At 34.6% G+C, this 20893-nt stretch overlaps 1 protein-coding gene across 1 annotated transcript in view; it reads right to left on the bottom strand.

Annotated features, from left to right (window-relative positions):
• The window catches only part of SLC36A4 (solute carrier family 36 (proton/amino acid symporter), member 4), a 54083-nt gene that overhangs the window by 11881 nt on the left and 21309 nt on the right, over positions 1 to 20893 (bottom strand). Inside the window, exons 4-9 of the mRNA XM_012657231.1 lie at positions 20296 to 20384; positions 19148 to 19243; positions 16846 to 16930; positions 10329 to 10556; positions 8348 to 8446; positions 4344 to 4513 (exon numbers count right to left, since the gene is read on the bottom strand). Of these exons, the coding sequence (XP_012512685.1) occupies positions 4344 to 4513; positions 8348 to 8446; positions 10329 to 10556; positions 16846 to 16930; positions 19148 to 19243; positions 20296 to 20384 (767 nt within the window). The remainder of the gene's footprint in view (positions 1 to 4343; positions 4514 to 8347; positions 8447 to 10328; positions 10557 to 16845; positions 16931 to 19147; positions 19244 to 20295; positions 20385 to 20893) is intronic.

Below are 20893 nucleotides of genomic sequence, written 5' to 3'. Positions count from 1 at the left end.
CATACAGATACTCACGCACATACGGATACATATACACTGTGTTTTTCTATAAAACACATTTCCCTTTCTTACCTTGAGTTACAGTTCAAAAGTTAAAAAGCTACGAATTGAAACCAAATAAGCAGGCACTGTAACTGTGAGGGGAAAAAGGTGAAGACTTTTTGTTTTTGACTGGTTAAAAAAGATCCACAACACAAAAATGAACAAATGAAACTAATAACAGAAAGAAAGATGTTTGTTCCTATGATGTGTATATGATCACCCAAGAGGACTCAATAAGACAGAACACAGATAAATACTATTTACTATGTTAAGACCTCTGGAGAACTTTGTTATATCATTAGTTGACAACCAATGATTACCCTAGAGCAGCAGTCCCCAACTTTTTGGCACAAGGGACTGGTTTTGTGGAAGACAATTTTTCCACGGACGGTGTGGGGAGGGTGCGTGGATGAGGGAATGCTTTGGGGATGATTCAAGCACATTACATTTACTGTGCAGTCAAACCTCTCTGCTAATGATAATGTGTATTTGCAGCTGCTCCCCGGCACTAGCAACACTGCCTCAGCTCCACCTCAGATCATCATGCATTAGATTCTCATAACGAGCACACAACCTAGATCCCACACATGCGCAGTTCACAGTAGCATTTGCACTCCTATGAGACTCTAATGCCTCCACTGATCTGACAGGAGGTGGAGCTTATGCGGTGATGCAAGCGATGGGGAGTGGCTGTAAATACAGATGGAGCTTCGCTGGTTCACACACTGCTCACCTCCTGCTGTGCAGCCAGGTTCCTAATAGGCCATGGACTGGTACGTGGACTGGTACTGGGGGTGGGGGACGGCAGACCTAGAGTCTCCAGATCTTCAACTTTCCCTTGCAACAATGACATTAAGCTAAAAACCTTCCTAATCTTCTGTTTTGAATTTGATAAATTAAAAATCTGATAAATTAGAGGCGTTAGAGAGAGGTAATTTAAACACAACCACCTAGAAGATTTTACAGTCATGTGGCATTCACTCCCAAGCACAAGTTCAAAAGACAATACTCTACATAGTCTCTGCTGCTAGTCTGCCTGAGTCCACATTTCCATTTTTTTCTTCAGATCAATCTCAAGCAACCTTTTCCTAAGGAGATTCTATAAATTAAAGTAATACTTAGTAACATGGCAAAACCTGAAACCATTTGTGTGAAAGAACAGAATCTATATAAAGTAATATGAAAAATTCTTCAAATCAATCTTGATGGAAAGGAGCATCATTTTATGATCTGTGATATTATTACCATTATGATTTTATTTGCATATATTTTTGAAATTCAGTATTAAACAGGTTCATTATTTCCTCTTGGTTATTTTCCTTGCAACTGTACTGACTCTGTGCTTCTAACTTGGAGTACATATTCCCCTCTGCGGTGTGGCAGTGTGCGAGGGGTTCTCAAAGCTATCGGCGAAACATAGTGGATCTTTCTGAACCACAAATTTTACTCGAAAGTTTTTTCGGGTGTGGGAATTATTTTTACATAAAAGGCAACATAGATATTATAAACTAGAATGCAAAAGGTGCACTTTTTTTAATAGAGCATAAACTGATGCTATGCATGAGGCAGGCCATTTGGGGTACTGCCCCCAAGACTCCCAAAGGAAAGCTTTTTTCTCTCCTCTGTTCTTTGGGTTACTTTAGTGGAAAACTTGGAAAAACACTGCTAAAACATCATTTGACTATGACTAGTAATGGTGCCTTGGTAATAAGAGAAATGCTTTTAAACCTAGAATAGTATTTAACAAATATTTACTAAGTGCCTCCTAATTGTTAAGCATTGTGCTAGATTATGGGGAGGGACCATAAACCTAGAAGATGCAGGGTCTTGTCCTCAGTGTGCTAAAGTTCTAGCTCAGAGTGGTGAGTTTACTTCCTTATCATCTTTAAAATATATTCTTTACTTCAAAAGCTAAATGTAATACATGAACAGTATTACTCATAACTAGATTTTAAAGATGATGCCTCATAAAGAGTGAAGGTAATAATTAATAACTTGGAGCTTCTCTAATCCATATTTTATCCTAGGGCCTCTTTCTAACTCAATCTTTTCTTACAGAAATAAGCCTAAGAATTCTGAGACTTTAAGTCAAGTTGGCACCAAAAGCCCTTTATAGCTTTTCATAGCTAGTAGCCATCACTTCCCTAGGGTGTTCTTGGGACATACCCAGCCGATAGAGTACACCGCACACCAAGGCCTCTCATGTGAAGCACAGGAAAAAAGGGAAGAAGAGACTCTCATATATTAAGAAAGGAATCTTAGGCATAATCTATGATTATTCTAGTCCAAAATTCTCATTTTATAGACGACTATAACTATAAAACTATAGGCAACTCTCCTCCTGTGTCTCTCAGTCATGACTACTATTTTAACTGTCCCACAACTGCAGAGACCACAAAGAGACTACAGGCCACAGAAGGCCAATCTCCACAATGATAAGCAATTAACCAACAGAGGTTCTCTAAAGGGAAATATTTATCTTGATTTGCTTTCCTGTTTTTTCCATATTTTGGTTGTTTCTTAGGATATTTGTTCTAGGCTTTCCTCTAATGAAAAGCAGGTGTCCAGTCAGACTTTCTTGAACAGAAACTATGATCTAATAGTCCTTTTTGAAATCAAAAGTTGGAACTAGTTCCATTCTCGCTGGAGAGCCACAGCAATTAGGAATAAGGTGAGAAGTGGGAGGGGCTGTGGGGAAAAGGAAGGTTAATTAGAGCTACTGCGGGGACAGTGTCACCCCCAAGACTGAGTTGTGAACACCGAAAGCATTCCCTCTTATTCTTGCCACTGTTCCTTCACCGTGTTCTTAACTGTCTAGGGTGAGAATCTCTTAACTTGAATGCACGCGTGCTCCCACTTTAGGCCTTTTCCCCATAAGATATTCCTTAAATGCTTTTGTAAATTCTGAGAATGTTTCCACCTACATTTTATATTTGACATTAAAAATACTTGTCAAATTTATTTATAAAATTATTAGTTTTAAAATTTAATCTAAATATTATTCTAAGTGGAGAAAAATACCATTCTATTTTCCAGACATTATACAGTATTTGAAAAGATGAACTATACTATCATATTTTTTAGGCTTGATTCTCTTATACTGTTTAAGCTTCTATTCATTAAGCTTCTAGTTTCATATTATAAAAAAGAAAGAAAAGCCCATGTGAAGGAAACAAAATTATATAACCAACTATAACATGGGTTAATGAAATAAATGCCAAACATGTATCTTGTTTGTAGTCATGACTCCATCTTAAAACATATTTATAACACCTGAAACATGTTTCCATCTTGAAATACATTTATAAAATGTTAGCTAAAGTAAAATTATCATTAAAAATATATACATACACACAACATATGTGTGCCCCTTGTGCAATCTGGAAACTATCCTAGGCATATTCACTCTGTCATAAATGGCTTCCTACATACATTTGTCCTAACAACATTTATGACCCCAATAAATGCCCAAGATTCAAATGATTATTAAAAGGTAGACAAATTCTCATCAGGAAGCCAGTCAGAAGATATGGTTTCTGCTGCTGTTGGTTTTCCCTAGTACTGGGAGACATTTAAGGTTTCACAGGCTACTATCCAAGGAGCTAACAGAGTAGTGTAACATTAATTCAATCAGCAATTAGCATTTATTCTTTGTATTTATCAAAACTAAGGAGTTACCTTCCATTTTATAAATAAGGAAGTCTGCATGGTAATCACTGCCAATATCTTTTAAAAATTTCCAAAGACCAACCTCTGAAAGAAGGAAAAATCATATATATTGCTTCATTTAGCAAAATATGGTTCTAATATAAAGAGAACATTAAGATGTGCCATTTTATTTTATTATTTACAATGTGTCCCAACTGTGTTCTGAAAGTACTTGGAGAACATACAATATAAACCTGACCAGTAAAATAGTGAGGACCATAATGATGGGAATATTATTTTATCAGGAACCCAGTGTTTGGTTTTTTGGCAGTAAGGACAGGTATTAAGATTTTTTTTAATTAAAGAGAGTCCATATTAAAAATAATCCATGTTTTACTCTTACATTTGATTCAAATCTGGAACAACCTACAATTTTTAAATATTTTGTTTAAAAATCCCACAAGGATCCTAAATTCGAATATGGTCTGCTCTGGGGATTATGAAAAAATTCTATATTACACAAATAAAGAAATCACAGTAAAAATTTTAAACATTTAAACCATAAATCCAAAACCATACCTCTATTATCAAATATTGGTAAATTATATCTATAAAATATATAAACTAGGATTAAAAAACTCATATCCACCTACCATATATCTTGGGGAAGATTTAAAGTTATGCTCCCTTTGATTTCATCACGGAAACACATATATCCTAAAGTAGCTAATGTTACATACAAAGTCGTAACAATTCCCATGCCAATATTCAGGGCTTGGGGGAAGCGTTTTGATTCTTTCATTTGGTTTTCCAGTGGAAGGACCTAAGAAAAGAATACAATTCTTTTTAAAAAAGGGAATACAATACAAGTAATGCAAAATAAGATAGCGTCTTTTACACATACAAATTGGTCTTTTTATAGTCTATGTTCAAATCGTTTTTCCTTTAAAACAACACATATAATTGTTGATGTATATTTCTGTGACTATATATTTTTTATACTACCTTTTTTTTTTTTTTTTTTTTGAAACAGAGTCTCACTCTCTTGCCTGGGCTAGAGTGCCGTGGCATCAGCCTAGCTCACAGCAACCTCAAACTCCTGGGCTCAAGCGATCCTCCTGCCTCAGCCTCCTGGGTAGCTGGGACTACAGGCACGTGTCACCATGCCCAGCTAATTTTTTCTATTTTTAGTTGTTTGGCTACTTTCTTTCTATTTTTAGTAGAGACAGGGTTTCACTATTACTCAGGCTGGTCTCAAACTCCTGAGCTCAAGCAATCCTCCCGTCTCGGCTTCCCAGAGTGCTAGGATTACAGGCATGAACCATCGCGCCCGGCCTACACTACATATATTTTAATTTTTAAAATAAAAAGGCAAACCTGTCAGTATTTTTCTTAAATAATCTTTTTATTTTGGAAAAATTTTGGATTTACAGAAAAGTTGCAAAGATAACACAGAGAGCTCTCATATACCCCTGACCCAATTTCCCCTACTATATTTTACATTACCATGGTACGCTTGTTACAACTAAGAACCAACACTGGTACATTACTATTAACTAAACTCCAAACTTCATATGGATTTCATTAGTTTTTCCATTAATGTCCTTTTTCTATTCCAGGGTTTCATCCAGGATACCACACTGCATGTTGTCACCATGCCTCCTAGTCTCCTCTGGTCTGGGACAGTTTCTCAGTCTTTGCATGTCGTTCATTATCCTGACAATTGAGGAGTACTGGTTAGGTATTTTGCATAATGTTCCTCTATTGTCTGATGTTTTCCTTGTGACTGGATTGGGATTGTAAATTTTAGAAAAGGATGCCATAGAGGTGAAATGCCCCTTTCATCATATGTGTTATTAACATGATTTGTCACTGGTGAAGTTAATTTTGATCACTTGGTTAAGGTAGTATTTGCCAGATCTCTCTGCCATAAAGCTACTTTTCTTCCCTCTAATTATACTCTGTTTATTGAAAGTAGACTCTAAATTCAGCCCATTCTCCAGAGACCAGGGAGGGATTAGCTATACCTCCTGGAGGGAGGAGTATCTACATAAATTATTTAGGATTTTCCCCTATGTATATATTTATTTAATCAATTATTTGTATTAGTATGAACTCATGTATATTTGTTTTATACATTGAGTTATAATCAATATTCTGTTATTTATTTTGTGACTCATATTGTTCCAGCTTAGGCCACTATGAATTCTATCAGGTTGGCTCTTGTGTCCCTTTGACATGCCTCCATTCTTTTGTTTTTCGAATACTTCCTTACTTTCTGGCACCACAAGATGCTCCAGACTCATCTTGAATTTCCTTGCTTCGGCCCTAAAATCAGCCATTTCTCCAAAGAACTTTGGTTCTTTTGTTGAAGAACGGTATTTAGAAATCTAGATCTGGGTGGTGGGCGTGCTTGTTGCTACTGTAGTATCACTGCTTGCAGGCCCTCTCAGGTGACAGAGCTGGAAATACATGCATGTATATACACATATCTATAACTGTTTCTGTATCTACCCACTTGTATCTACTGTTTGTCAATTTTAGTAAAACAAATAATTTTTATTTTGTTAAAAAGAGAACCTTTAAAGAAAATGAAAAAAGATGATTGAAAAATCAAGTCTTTTAGGAAAATCTTCAGAGGTTTTTGCCATACAATTTGGCCATACAGTGAAAGACGCTAAGTAATAATAGCAAGTATTTTACTGAGCATTTACAATATGCCAGTTATTAGTCTAAAAACTTTGCATGCAGCATCTTGTAGTCTTCACAATAACTCTATGAGATGATGACTCTAATATTTTCCCCACTTTTCATGTAAGTCAATTCCATATGGAAACATTAAACGTTTATAGTAGAAAAGAGAGCAGAGAACAGTTTGGATGCTCTGGAGATAATCCAGACCTAAAATATCATGCAGTCATCAAGAATGGTGCCCGTGCAGCTTGAAAAGGAGAAAGGGAAGGAAATTAACATTTCCTTGGGCTTCCTCTGTATCATACTGCATTAGAGGTGTTTTACATATAATCTCCTTTATGAAACAGATTTGAGAAATATAAAACAAGAATCAATATGCCTTAATTACTGATTGATAGTAGAGAACCAAGGACAGGGTAAATAGAATTACTCCAAGGTTTCAAGCTTAAGCAACTGAAAGTAAAACTAAAAGAAAAAGCGAAATGAGAAAGTAAAGCTTGTTTTAGGTAAGGAAGTATGTGTCAGACTTTGGAGCTGTTGAAATCTGAGATGTCAGAGAAACAACGCTTAACTGGAAATGTCCAAGAGTTAACTAGAGCTCACCAGTTGAAGAGAAATTAAAATCTACAGTTATGTTTGCAACAGTGATAACTGGAGTTGTGAAAATTTGTAAGAATTCATGAGAATTCTCTAAAAGAGAATTAAGAAAGAGCAGAAACCCAATTAAATTGGCATAAAATGTTCTTTTAGATCTATTTTGTCTGTGGAACACATACACAAATGTTTACAAGTGGTCTGCTCCCATACCAAACCATCGGACAATGAAACATAAGCCATGGAACAAAGTAGAGAGCAATATTCTATTTTTGCCGAATCTACAAATTCTAGGTTTTAAATGAAATGGGAGCATCTTGAATGGAAATATTTAAGATCTTACAATCCTCAGGATGCTTGTGTCTTTTGGTATTAGCTTTATGATAACATTGTTTCTCAAAACAAACCTGATGTGAATAAATCTAAAGGAAGAATTTATATTTGACTCTTCTTATGTAACAGTAACTGTATAACTCAGCAGTCCCCAACCTTTTTGGCACCAGGGACTGGTTTCATGGAAGACAATTTTTCCACAGACCAAGGTGGGAGGGATGGTTTCAGGATGATTCAAGTACATTGCATTTATTGTGCAGTCAAACCTCTCTGCTAATGATAATCTGTATTTGCAGCTCCTCCCCAGTGCTAGCATCACCACCTCAGTTCCACATTAGATCATCAGGCATTAGATTCTCATAAGAAGCGCTCAACCTAGATCCCTCACATGTACAGCTTACAGTAGGGTTCGTGCTCCTCTGAGTATCTAATGCCACTGCTGATCTGACAGGAGGTGGAGCTTATGCGGTGATATGAGCAATGGGGAGTGGCTGTAAATACAGATAAAGCTTCGGTCACTCACTGCTGCTCACCTCCTGCTGTGTGGCCCGGTTCTGTGGCCCCAAGACTGGGATACTGCTAGTATAACTACGTCAATTCCCTTCAAATAATCTAGTCTATAAAATATGATGTTTGGGATGTACTTGAGTATGTAGGATATAGATAAAACAAAATTGGCCGTGATTGAATTATTTTTGAAGCTGAGTGATGTACTACCTAGGAGTTCATTATACTACTATCTAAATTTTGTATATGTTTAAAATTTCCCATAATAAAATATTAAAATTAAAAATTATCTAGTCTAATATCCTCATTTTAAAGATACAGAAAAAGAGAATTAGAGAGCTTAAGTGATACAGTTAGTGGAAGAACTAAACTATAATTCAAGTCTATCATACCAAACTGGAAACTATGTTCTATGAATAAACAAAATAGAAAAAAAAAGAAAAACATGCATTTTTTATTTAGCTTAATTATATAAATATTTGTGTTGATTTAATATTTTAAAAATTAATAATAAAGACTAAATTCTTACCACTCCTATGCCTTCAAAAGCAAATACGGCAGTACCAAAAAAGAGTGGGTATTTCTTCCAACCAGCCACTATTGGAAGGTTGTGGGGATCTGGCATGTTCTGAAGAAAGGTAGAAAAAAAATAACACAGATTACATCTTTACTTATTCTAAAGAATTTTAAATGAAAGAGAAAAATCATATACTTTTGAGCTTCACAACAGCAAATATAAGTTATAAAAGTGAGTAATTCTTTCAATAAACATTTTAAGCAACCTGTTAAATGTAGCCAAGCTGTTAGGATTTCGCTGCCAAAAGCAATTGTTTCCCTCATGCCCAGACATTTCATCTGAGCAAACTACTCCTGATTACCTGTTTCCACGTGCAAGTCCCAGGCTGTGCACACTAGGTATGGTTCCTGCCACAACAGGAAATACATAAGCATACTCACGGTCTGAGCTGAGAGCCGTATAGTCAGTTATCAATCACTGCTACTGGTGTCCAAAAGAAATTTACTCTCTATTCTATTTTATTGCTCTTTCAGTTGTCTAAGATACTCGACTCCTGACTTTTGCTTTCTACCTCATAGCTCTGCTGCTCCCGAGAACAGGTATTCTTCTGGTTTCAGTGTTCACTCTTTGACCGGAGAGTTGTCATCACCCTCGTTGTGTGTGTTGTGTGTGTGTGTGTATATCTCCCAACTCTGGCTTTGATTATTTGGTCCTGACTCACAGCTTTGCTCCAACTCTCACTATTTGGACAAACTATACATCTTTTACAAGATCTCTGGCTCTACAATGGCCACTTCCACAAAGTCTGGTCCCTGCTCTCCTCGCCACCCTGCGTTCTCTGTCTTACCTGATTAGGAGCAGAATTCAAGCCAAGTAAAGGATGAACAAAGCAACCGAAGTGTGAAAGTACACTGATAATTTGGGGAACAGAGAGGTCTAGAACATCTGAAGCATAGGTAGACTTGTGTGATATAATTGTGATACATGACCAAAAACATAAGCTAGGTTCAGAATGGAAAGGGTATTAAAATGTTTGGATCATTGGATAATACTAAACTATTATTCAAGGCAAGCAGGATGCTATTTCATTTCTCCATGCATTAGCTAATGCTGTTTCCTCTACCCAGGGAACCTCATTTTCTGCTCCACTAACTCTTACATGTTCATCTAAGAGGTCATGGAAAGCCTTATATGAGCTTCCTGTCGGTTCACTTTCACTCATGTGTTATGATAGAGATTTGAAATTCAGAGAGGAGGGGAAATGAAACACAGACCCATCACAAAAGTTTGTAATGAATTGCTAATGGAGGTATTACAACAATTACTTGGAAGCAAGGTCACTGCCTCTTTCAAAGATGAAAGCTATACAGCTGCTCAGCAGAAAAACACATACATAAATATAGAAACACTAAATCTTACAAACAATTCTGAGGGACTTGCAGACTCCCTGGATCCCATCAACAGATTCTTTTAAGCAAACTGAGTTAAGAATCCCCAGACTAGACTATGGACAATGAAATCAGTTGAGGTTACTGCATATACTTCAGATAAAGGGATTACAGATTAGTGTAGTGGCAGAGAGAAAATTACAGGATTACATCTATACACCCATCTCTTGTGGTTGGTTCAAATTTTAAAGGAATAAACAATACACTTAATGATTTGTTTGTTGCACTGTACTAAAAGCACAATCCTAAATCTCTTGGGTAGGTATTACTATTTTCTGAAGCACTGTCACAAAGCCCAGCAGCATATTTACCAAGATTCAAAACCAAATCTGACCACAAAGCCTGTGGTTTTAATCTCTATGTCACATACTTTCCTAATTCAACAGTATGCCTCAAAAGGTAATTAACACTTACTGATTGTCTACTGTGTGCCACATATATAAAGTAGGGATCTTTACATAGCATTACTTTTACCTCCAAAGCAAACAAAAATTTTACTTATATAACAAACGCATGACATTTAGTTAAAAACATGTTATACTTACCCTAACAACATATTGGTAAATTATCACAAGACTAACAGCCATGGAGATGTTGGCAAGGAATGAAAGTACAAATAGATTCTTTAGCTCACGAATGAAGACCAAAAGAATTATAAATGGAAGAAAACAAAGCATATATATCCTTAGGTCAACACTTCTTCTCTCACATGGATTCGATGAATTGGTATTATTCGACATAAATACTTTACTCTCCAGGAATCCTTCATGAACCTAGACAGGATTACCAGGAGAATAAGGAAGGGGAGAAAACTTCCATCAACTTTTAATCATAAAAGAGACAGAAAGAAAATTATCATCTATACACTCTATGATACATTCCTATCATGCACTTTACAATACATAAAATATTTGCAGTTTTTCAAGATATTCTGCCTTCCTAGAAACATATATATGAAACATAAGGATAATCAAAGTAGGATAATCTTCTTTGCATGATAACTTCTATCATACTGTGAAAATAAAGTTCATTAAAAATTATGAGGCTGGATTTACTAATTTATTTTGCAGCTCTGTGAATATCATACTCATGATCTCTGCAAAGACTCAAAGATCTCATTTTTTAGAACAAGCGTGGGATCATACTTGTCTATAATGGCCACTGGGTATTCTACTCCAGCTTATTTTCTTCAGATAGGAAACAAACTCTAAGTACCTCTCAGAAATGCAGAATAATCAGAGTAAAATTTAATAATCATAGCCTAACTTTAAAACTTTTATAAAGCTATTATTTACAAATTATCATTGTCAATAGATATTCATTAAGAACCTACTACATTCATTCATGGCCATATGCTCAATGGTAGATAAATTTTTGCTGGAGCAAAAATCTTCTACAAGATAAATAAACTTTATGTGAAAACTTATTCAGTCACTTCTATAACCCATTTTTCAAGAAATACAATGATTTACGGGCTCCATATATTAAAATCTGTTTCTGATGCAGTTAATCACATAATCCAACTTATTAAAATAGACACAAAATTACAAATAACTTTAGAAACAATCTTAAAAACTTACAATAAGGGCAGATCATACCACAACTTGAATACCAGTGACAAGTTATTTGCCCCCAAACATGGTGTACCCTTCTTCAAACACACTGATATTATCAAAGTCTGTGGATACACACATTCTTAAGTACTTTGAGTATTTTCTATGGATCAGGTATGGAACTACATGGTTTATAGATATAACATCTCATTTAATCCTCAAACTTACTCTCTAAAGTGGGTAGTATAATAGTATCAATTTCAATTTATATCTGAGGAAACTGAGGCTTAGAGAGGTTGGAAAGAACCCTGCATAACATCAAGCTAGTAAGTGATGGTTCTAAGATTCAAACTCAGGCCTAGGACTCCAGCATATAACAGCTATATGTCAACCTGACCAAAATACTGCAACCCAGAAAAGGTGGCCCTGACCAAGCTGCCACCTGGCCTCCACTCAGACATATCTCTCTCTAAATTCAGCAAGTAGTAAGAAGCCAACAGAAGTTTAAAAAAGAATTCTGATATGATTAATTCAAGTGTTTCTTTTAAATTAATTTTATATTTATAATCCATGATAAGCAATGTTTAATGTCACTACAAATGTACACATTATCTCAGACTGCAGAGAATGTATCTATTAGATTTTTATGCTATAAGGCAATTTAAAACTCATACTGGACTAATAAACTCTCAAGTTACACCACGTACCATTTAAGAAATGCATAGCTCACAATTATCTTCTAACTGGCTATCAGAACTTTATACATTATTTTCTATAATTTGAAATAAAAGCAAATTTGGTAATTTACATTACTTTTTCATGAATGTATTTCATTTTTGACTTAATTTTCTAGTAACTAAATTATTTAGAGTCAAGTACTTCTTATCAAAGCAGTACCTCCAAAAATTAGATTAAGTAATGTTCAAAGTTAAGCTCTAATAAGGATGTCTGGCAAGAGAAAAGCAGTTATATAGCCAATTTTAAAAACGGCTGTTTGAATTATTACTAGGTGCTTGGGAATTTAAAATTAATTCTAAACAAATCTCTTATAATATTTTAGCATTTTTGGCAGAAATATGGTCATAAAAATTCTCAGGATTAAAAAATAAAATAAAATAAAAATGTAGATACATACCTAGAGCAAGATTCAGGTAAACATTTGAGTCCTTTGGTGCCCTCTAGAGACAGAGATTGACTATCTAATAGGACTTCCTATGATCTCACATGTTTACCAAAATGTAAAACACTGAAATAAATATTATAAAATAAAATTACTAAATTCAGTTGTTCCCATTTTGAGCTCAAATTTACTAAAACCCACTACTTATTAACTTTTCAATGATTCAGCAATTTAATGGTTAAACTTCCAAAGGCAGCTTATATTCTTTAGTAAAGCTAAATGCAGAATTAAAGTCATAATACCCCACATTTGTATACTGTTTTACATTTTACAAAGGCTTTCATAAACCTTTTGTTAGCTGAGCCTCACAGTAAGTTTATGAGAAACAAGGGGAGATTTTGTTACTACTCCCATTTTTATAAATAAGGAAACTGAGACTTGACCAGGGATAGGGAATCTTGTCCCAAGTGTGAGTTCAAACTGTGAAAGCAGAGATTTGAACTCCTATCTTCTGACTCTGAAGTCAATGGTATTTGGTATCATTATATTTTTCCCTCTTAATATAATCCTGTATTCCTTCCCCACTCTCCATGCCCATATACACTATTTTATCGATCTGAAATTTTCTAGAGTATCTTAGAGTAAAAACAGAGAGGAGCAACTATAACCACAATGGACCAGAATCATCAGAAGCACTAGGATTCTTTTCCCTACTGATTGTATAATACATACTGGCTTAATGAAATCACGTGGCAGTTACAAAGCAGGCTTCTACATTTGTGCGGCAACTAAACCCTTAATTCTTTGGGTTAACCAAATACCGTACCTTCAATTTCATGTAAATTAAGGGGGTAACAATTCCACGGTTTTTAACTATAATAGCAGTAATAACTGGTAAGGTTTAATCAGTGTGTCTACTATTGTACACTGCTATCAAATGTAAAAGAACACCTTTGTTGAGAAAGTGAAAATCTCTGACCTCATGCTGCTTCAGTGATCACCTCAACTATTTTCTCAAGCCTAACTGTGTATCTTTTTTCTATGTTACTCTTTATACCTGAAAAGGATTTTCACCTTCTATTTACAGCAGGCATTCTCCTTATCTCCCAGAGAATTACTTTTTCTATCTGGTCTTCTTAGGATATGAGCTTAACTTTTCCATTCAACTTTGGAAGCAACTGATAATATTTCATAAGAGAAAGTCACCAATCCTAAGCTTAAAGACAATTATTTTATCTTCTTTATTCTTTATGTCATACCCACACAGATACACACAATCACAACTAAAATCAGACTATGTCCTATCCAGTGATGAACAATTAACCTATTGGGTGGCAGCTGTGGCAGAGACCTAGGTTTCAATGTAATTCTGCATGACTCAGGGCACCTTACTCATGTTTACTGAGACTGCTTCCTCATTCATAACACGAGCACAGTACTTACTTTACAGAGTAGCTGTAAAGAGTAAATGATATATGCCATAGCTTATAAATAAAAAATTATAAGACATTCTTAGCATTATTTTTCAATTGAAACAGAGCTTTTTGCTAACTCTCTTAGGAGACATTAGAAAAGATACAGTACTACCATGTTACATAATACTCCTAGAAAGGCATCATTTCCATCATATTCTATATAAATGACTGGTAAGATGGTATGTCTTACCAGTTCTTAACAATAAACAGGGTCTTAATGGAGTTAGGAGTCCTGTGAATATGCAATTTGTGGAATTAAATACTTGTAAAATCAAAAGCACATCATCTATAATAAGTAATGCCAATAAAATGACTGATGCTTTATTTTAATAAACAAGAAGAGTATAAACAGGATTCTAATTAACTCTAAGTGCTATTACTCTTTTCTACCTCCTCCACAGCTCTCATCTCTACTTGCTCTCACTAAAGTCTTTCAGTTGATTCTACAGTTACAATATGTTTGAGGAACACCTATATCTAAAAGAACAGCAATGGTTTAGATTATTAATTTTTCTTCCAGAAAAGTTTGTATATGAACTTGATTGTTTGCAAGTATATACAAAAAGAAAGGAGAGAAGAAATAGTTTAGAAGATATTTGGAAAAAGAAGTAATATGAGGGCCAGGCACGGTGGCTCACACCTGTAATCCTAGCACTCTGGGAGGCCAAGGCAGGAGGATCGCTTGGGCTCAGGAGTTCGAGACCAGCCTGAGCAAGAGAGAGACCCCATCTCTACTAAAAATAGAAACAAATTAGCTGGGCAACTAAAAATATATAGAAAAATTAGCCAGGCATGGTGGCGCATGCCTGTAGTCCCAGCTACTCGGGAGGCTGAGGCAGGAGGATTGCTTAAGCCCAGGAGTTTGAGGTTGCTGTGAGCTAGGCTGACGCCACGGCACTCTAGCCCAGGCAACAGAGCAAGACTCTGTCTCAAAAAAAAAAAAAGAATATGAGGCTGGAACAAAAAAACTACATGATTTATTGGGACTCTCACATGTAGACAGCATCTAAGAGTATCTCCTGCCTAAAACTGTCAGCCGTCACAACACTAATCTGTTAACACCATTCCTGCTATAGACACAAGGATAAATAGCTATGGAAGTGATAAACCAAGCTAAAGCAATCACGAGGAACTAAAAGAGAAGAGTTGACAAAGGAAATGGGAGAAATACATGGGAGAAAGGATGGGAGTAAGGAAAGTGGCAGAGAGACCATCATTAGGAAAAATCAAACAAAAAGGTTAAACCCTTTGAGTCCACAAAATCTTATTGAACACTTGCTCAATAAATCAGGTACAATCTAGGTCTAAGAAATACAGAGATGAAAAACAAATATCCCTCCCAGTTTAGTGAGTTCATTTCCCTTCCAGTCCAATAACCATATTGGGTACCAATAAGAGGAACTCTTACATGACAGTTTACAGTGGTGAACACAACAAATATTGTGGTCCCTTCCTTCAGAGGGTTTGCAGTCTAGTGGTGAAAATTAACTTGTAATCAACTTTAATACAGTGTAATCAAGGTTATTTTTAAAGTGTTAGACAAAACCCAGGAGAAAAATCAATAAATTCTGGCAAAAGATGAATAAAGGGAAGGCACAGAAGCGATAGTTGAGGAAGATTTCACAGAATAGGTTACATTTAAGCTAGGTTTGGAATTTTCCAGATACAAATGAAACTTTTCTAGATGCCAAGACATTGTACACTGGGAAGAACACTGATCTGGAAATCCAGACTCTGATTATTAAGTAGCTGTGACCTTTTAAGACAACTAACTGTTTTCTAAAAGAGGTTTTGACTTGATGACTTCTTCCAATATTAAAAATTTCAGCTAGTGTCTCAAATACAATGTACAGGGATAGTCTAAATCAGGGGTTAGCAAATTATGGCCTGCAGACCAAATCTGGCCTACCACTTATTTTTGCAAATAAAACTTTACTAAAATACAGCCATATCTATATGTTTACATATTGCTATCTATGGCTGAGTTGAGTAGTTACAACAGGGACCGTACAGCCAGGAAAGTGGAAAATACTTATTATCTGGCCCTTAAGAGAAAAAGTTTGCCAATTCTTGGTCTAAATATAAAATAAAGTATACTTTATACTTAGAAAAGAGAGTCAAATATATACTTATATATACATATAGGTTCTTTAGAAAAAATATTCACATCATCATTTTGCATTAAAATACCTACAAGACAATTCTATATAATACTATGTAAAATGCTTATTGTACCATCTACATGTGGATAATTAACAAATATTTTTAATTAAAATAATGATTTAAGAAGACCAATGGGTAATATAGGAATAATAATACTACTTATAAAGAAATATGCTTTGGCATTGTTTTGATAGGAGTTTTTATTTCAGTGTTTGTCCAAACGAACTGTCAGTCTCTACCAAGACTGCAAACCACTTCCTCTTAAAGCAAATCTTCATGACACGGAGAGACCTACAGAAAGCTGTTCACTTTTGCAAACAGTATATTTTTAGACAATGGCAATAATTGGATTTTTTTAATGAATGCTTATTTTTTTACTTTTTTTTTTAGGCTGCTGGCTGAAGTCTTATATATTTTTTTTTAGAAAATCAATGTAAAGAATATGCTTCCAAAGCATCTATATATATGCTTTTGAGATCTAAGTTTCAAGTAGCTAAGAATCAGTAAATTATGTCATATTCTGATCTGAAATAACAAGCATTATTGATATTATGGCAAAAACAATAAAATCAACAGTAACAGCAGACATCTAAATTGCAGAAAAAAAAGACTAAAGCAAAATCTACTAAGAAATATCATTTATGAAAGGAACACATTTTCATATTCAATCATGGATTCCACAGAAGAAATATGATGCCATAGACAGGGCATTAGAAGAAAATTATTTCACTAACTGGAGAAAAATACTCACTTGTTTCACATTTTCAGCTAAGAAGACAATATAAACACTACAGAATCCCAGCTGTGTTATCACAAGAAAAAAATCAACCACAGTCCTGGAAAAAGATATATCCAAAAATGAGTACCAATCAGAGCTGCTGAAATATTAATACATTTTATATCTCTTTTTAACTGTTTTAAAATATTTTATAACACCACATATTCTTTTGCTTCCTTAAATAAGAAACATTTAAAATATTTATTTTCTACAAAGATCACACATTTATCATCAATATGTCACTAGAATTATTACAGAACAAAAGGATTCTCCATTAAGTTAAAAGGCCAAGATTTTTTCATCATCTTCCATTTCTGAAATTCATCAGTTTAAGGATATCAGCTTATAAAATCATTTCATAAAAACATTTCATCTTTCAGATTAAGCCAAACTCTCCTACTTTTCAAGATCTTTTTAGATCAACCCAGTATATTTCCCAACCCTCCCAAATTCATGTCATCTACAAATATGATGAGCATGCTTTCTAGCATCCAAATCACTAATAAGAATGTGGAATGGAAGAAGATTTGGAAGAAGATTTGGCCCTAATTCATACCAGGAGAGACCTCTCCAGTGGCTTTTCTATGTTCTTATTTTTTTTAGTGAGACACAGGCAGCCTCTGTGGGTTCTGTATCCATGGATTCAACCAAATGCAAATAGAAAATATTCAGAAAAAAAATTCCACCAAGTTTCAAAAGCAAAACTTGAATCTGCCACACACTGAGTACTACATTGAATCCATGGAAATGAAGTGATATGCAGGCATTGTATTAGGTATTATAAGTAACGTAGACAAGATTTAAAGTCTACAGGAGGGCATACATAGGTAATATATCAATAGTGTACCATTTCATATGCAGGACTTGAGCAACCTTGGATTTTGGTATCCACAGGGGGGTCAAATCCCTCATGTATACCAATGGATGACTGTACTCTAGAAAATTCCAGCTACATAAAATAGGGTATACAGGAGTAGGGAAGAGATATCATCAGAGACATCAGTCAAATTAGCATTATTTGGGTATGGCAGTAATCAGTTATAAATCTGCCTACATGATGTTAATATACAGCCCAGACTTCTTCATTTCGGTCTGAGAACAATGAGTGACTACTATAGCATGCACATACTAATCCCTTATAATCTCTTGTGTGACCATGTGTCAATCTGTCAAACACTGTGGTCTACAAAATCTATAGTCCCCGCTTCTCCTATTTGAAGTTGGGATCAGTATGCCTATCTTTATTCTTGCCATAACTCTACCATTCTCCATGGTTCTTCAGGGATCTCATTTGTAAATTATCTTGGTACCCTGAAATGAACTCAAGTCTCTTCTCCTTGATGAACTGCATTTAAGTATTCCCTTAATATGTCTTCATCCACCTTTGATTTTAGTGTCCCCCCAGCAATCATTCCAGCCAGTTTTATCTGAAAGCCATTCTTCTTCATAGAACAAGTAGACAAAGATGCCTCTAGTCTGGGCCAGAAGAAAGAAGAAGATGCAGTTCTGGGTTCTGGGCGCAAGTCCCAAGAGCATTAGGTTCTGTTTCCTTCCTTTTCCCACTCAGCATATCAGGAGCTCTGAGCAGCTCATAAACAAATATAACCTTCTAAAAATCCCCTGCAAGGCCGTATTTAATCACAAACCCATCTACCAACACTGTTCTTTCACTTCTTTCAATTCCCACCTCACGTATCATTTGTACCACAGTTAGCACTTGATTTACTTACACTTCCTTGTTTTTCTAGTCTTGTGTCTATCTGACTTTGACTAGCCAATGCCACCAATGATAAAGTTATATTTAAATAACAAGACAATACAATAAAGTTATGCTAAAATATATCCGTATCTCAGATGTCTTATGAGAGCGTGACTAAACTCCACCAATTTGTTTGAAATACTGAGACTGCAACATTTGTTTTGCTTTTTTCCTTTATTTAAAAAATTACTGAACATCACTATGTCATTGGTTGTCCAGGTACTCTATAAATATAATTTTATTTAATCTACCATAATAATCCTATGAAATGGATATTATTATAAACTCACTTCACAGTGAAAAAACCAAGCCAAAATGAATAATAATTTGACCAAGGTCATAAAACTGAAAAATGATAGAGTTGAGATTTGAACCTAAAGCCTGCCTAACTCTAAAGTTTTTTATGTTTATTCCTCAACTTTATCATATTTTTATTTACATATCTTGTCAGATTAAAATACTTAAAAATTAACATAATTTTGACAATCAGATATTAGTAACATAGCAAGTACTTACCGTCCCCATGCTGCTTGCTTCTGAAGACAACTCCAAGGACTTACTTCCAGAGCAAAACTCACAGTGTCACTATAACCTAAGGTTGATTTTTTATACCTATAATTTAATGATATTCATACAAAGGAAAAAGAAAAATTTTAATTTGGTTCATAAAGCCATCCCTTGAAAAGAACAACAAGTGAATGGGAATTAACAAATGTAGGGCTATGCAATGACAGATAAGCTTTCAAAATTTCAAGACCCACATGCTTCTAAAGCATGCCTCATTAAATTTTAATAACTGTCCTTTTTACCAGAATATTAATTTTTATCTACTGCTAAAGTTTATATAACTATAGAATTCAAAAATATACCTAATATTTGTGCATGATAGATTTAAATATTTCAAATACCCAAAAACATCACCAACTGTTAATACATTGTTCATGTCTAAATTATTCCATTCTGCCTTTTTTAAAAATACATCTACAGGGCTCTACAATACATTTCCACATAAACTATCTCATTTAATCTTCAAGACAGCCCCATGAGGTAGATATTACTTCTGCATTCCCTCTTTCTCTCTTTTGTAAAGTATGTATTGTCACTTAAAGATCATAAGTGATTTACCCAAAGTTTTAAGAGCAAATAACAAAAATAAAAAAGGTCAAGACTAGATATTGGTCTAATAGAATAGGCAATATTATTTTTTAAAAAAAAGTTGGTGTATTATCCAATAGAAGTATTTCATGATACAAAAATAAAGAAAAAGTATTATTTTAATGACTATCTGCCTCTAACCCATATACCAGTAAAGAGTACCAGAGACGTTATACCCCAAACTGAATTACTGATAAATTGAAGACCATTATGCCACAACTAAAAGTTGTATCACTGCCTCCACTGCCTCTATACATCCTTCCTGATTTTTTCCATTTATACTAAATAAGAGAAACCTTCTATTTCACTAATAAGACTACCTCTTAAAAACAATAGATTCTAACCAGATTTAAATCATGAAATGCTACCTTTTTTCATATTCATTATCTTAGACTTGTCTATGTAATAAAGGAAGTACAAAGCACAGTGGAAATATAAGACTATCTGATGCTCTAAATAAATCTATAGCTTTAAAATAAATTAAATAGGCTTAACAAATCCACATTTACCTCTGACATAGAAAGTGACTGCAACGTACCAATATGTGCATACAGTGAACAGAAATAATTCCTATAAACACAAGGCTGATTGGTCCAAGCTGTGGGGAAGAAAATTTATAAGGTTTAAATATTTAACAAAAATTGAGTAACTTTATAAGCAATGAGTCAATGGATTACTCTTTTGCAGTGAATCAATATTTGTTGGGCAAAATGATTAAATAATCATTTGAATAGGGAAAACTAATAAACTTGATACAGAATGAATTTTAAATCATATTTAAGCCAAGTAGGTATGATTCCACCTTATCGACTTGGCTACCCAAACTTATAATACAAAGTATAGACATGCAACAAAGTAGAATAGAATACGTCATATTTAATATCAGATGGCAAGTCTACAACTATCGGTGTCCTTCCATTATATGTAACTATGCATCATTATCTAAATGACTAAAAAGCACAGTATCAGACTGGGATTGTGAGCGATCGACTTCTTCTACAGACTGCTTATTGAGTACTTACTATGTGTCAGAAACTGTGATTAGAAAATAATTATTTCAAAAAGTGGTACATAAAAGATTTCAAGTATTTATTTACTAAAATTAAA

This window comes from Propithecus coquereli, unplaced genomic scaffold, assembly GCF_000956105.1.
Source record: "Propithecus coquereli isolate 6110/MARCELLA unplaced genomic scaffold, Pcoq_1.0 Scaffold534, whole genome shotgun sequence".
NCBI classification, from domain to species: Eukaryota; Metazoa; Chordata; class Mammalia; order Primates; family Indriidae; genus Propithecus; species Propithecus coquereli.
Note: the sequence above shows the minus strand (reverse complement) of the source record. Positions and strands in the feature narration are given on the sequence as shown.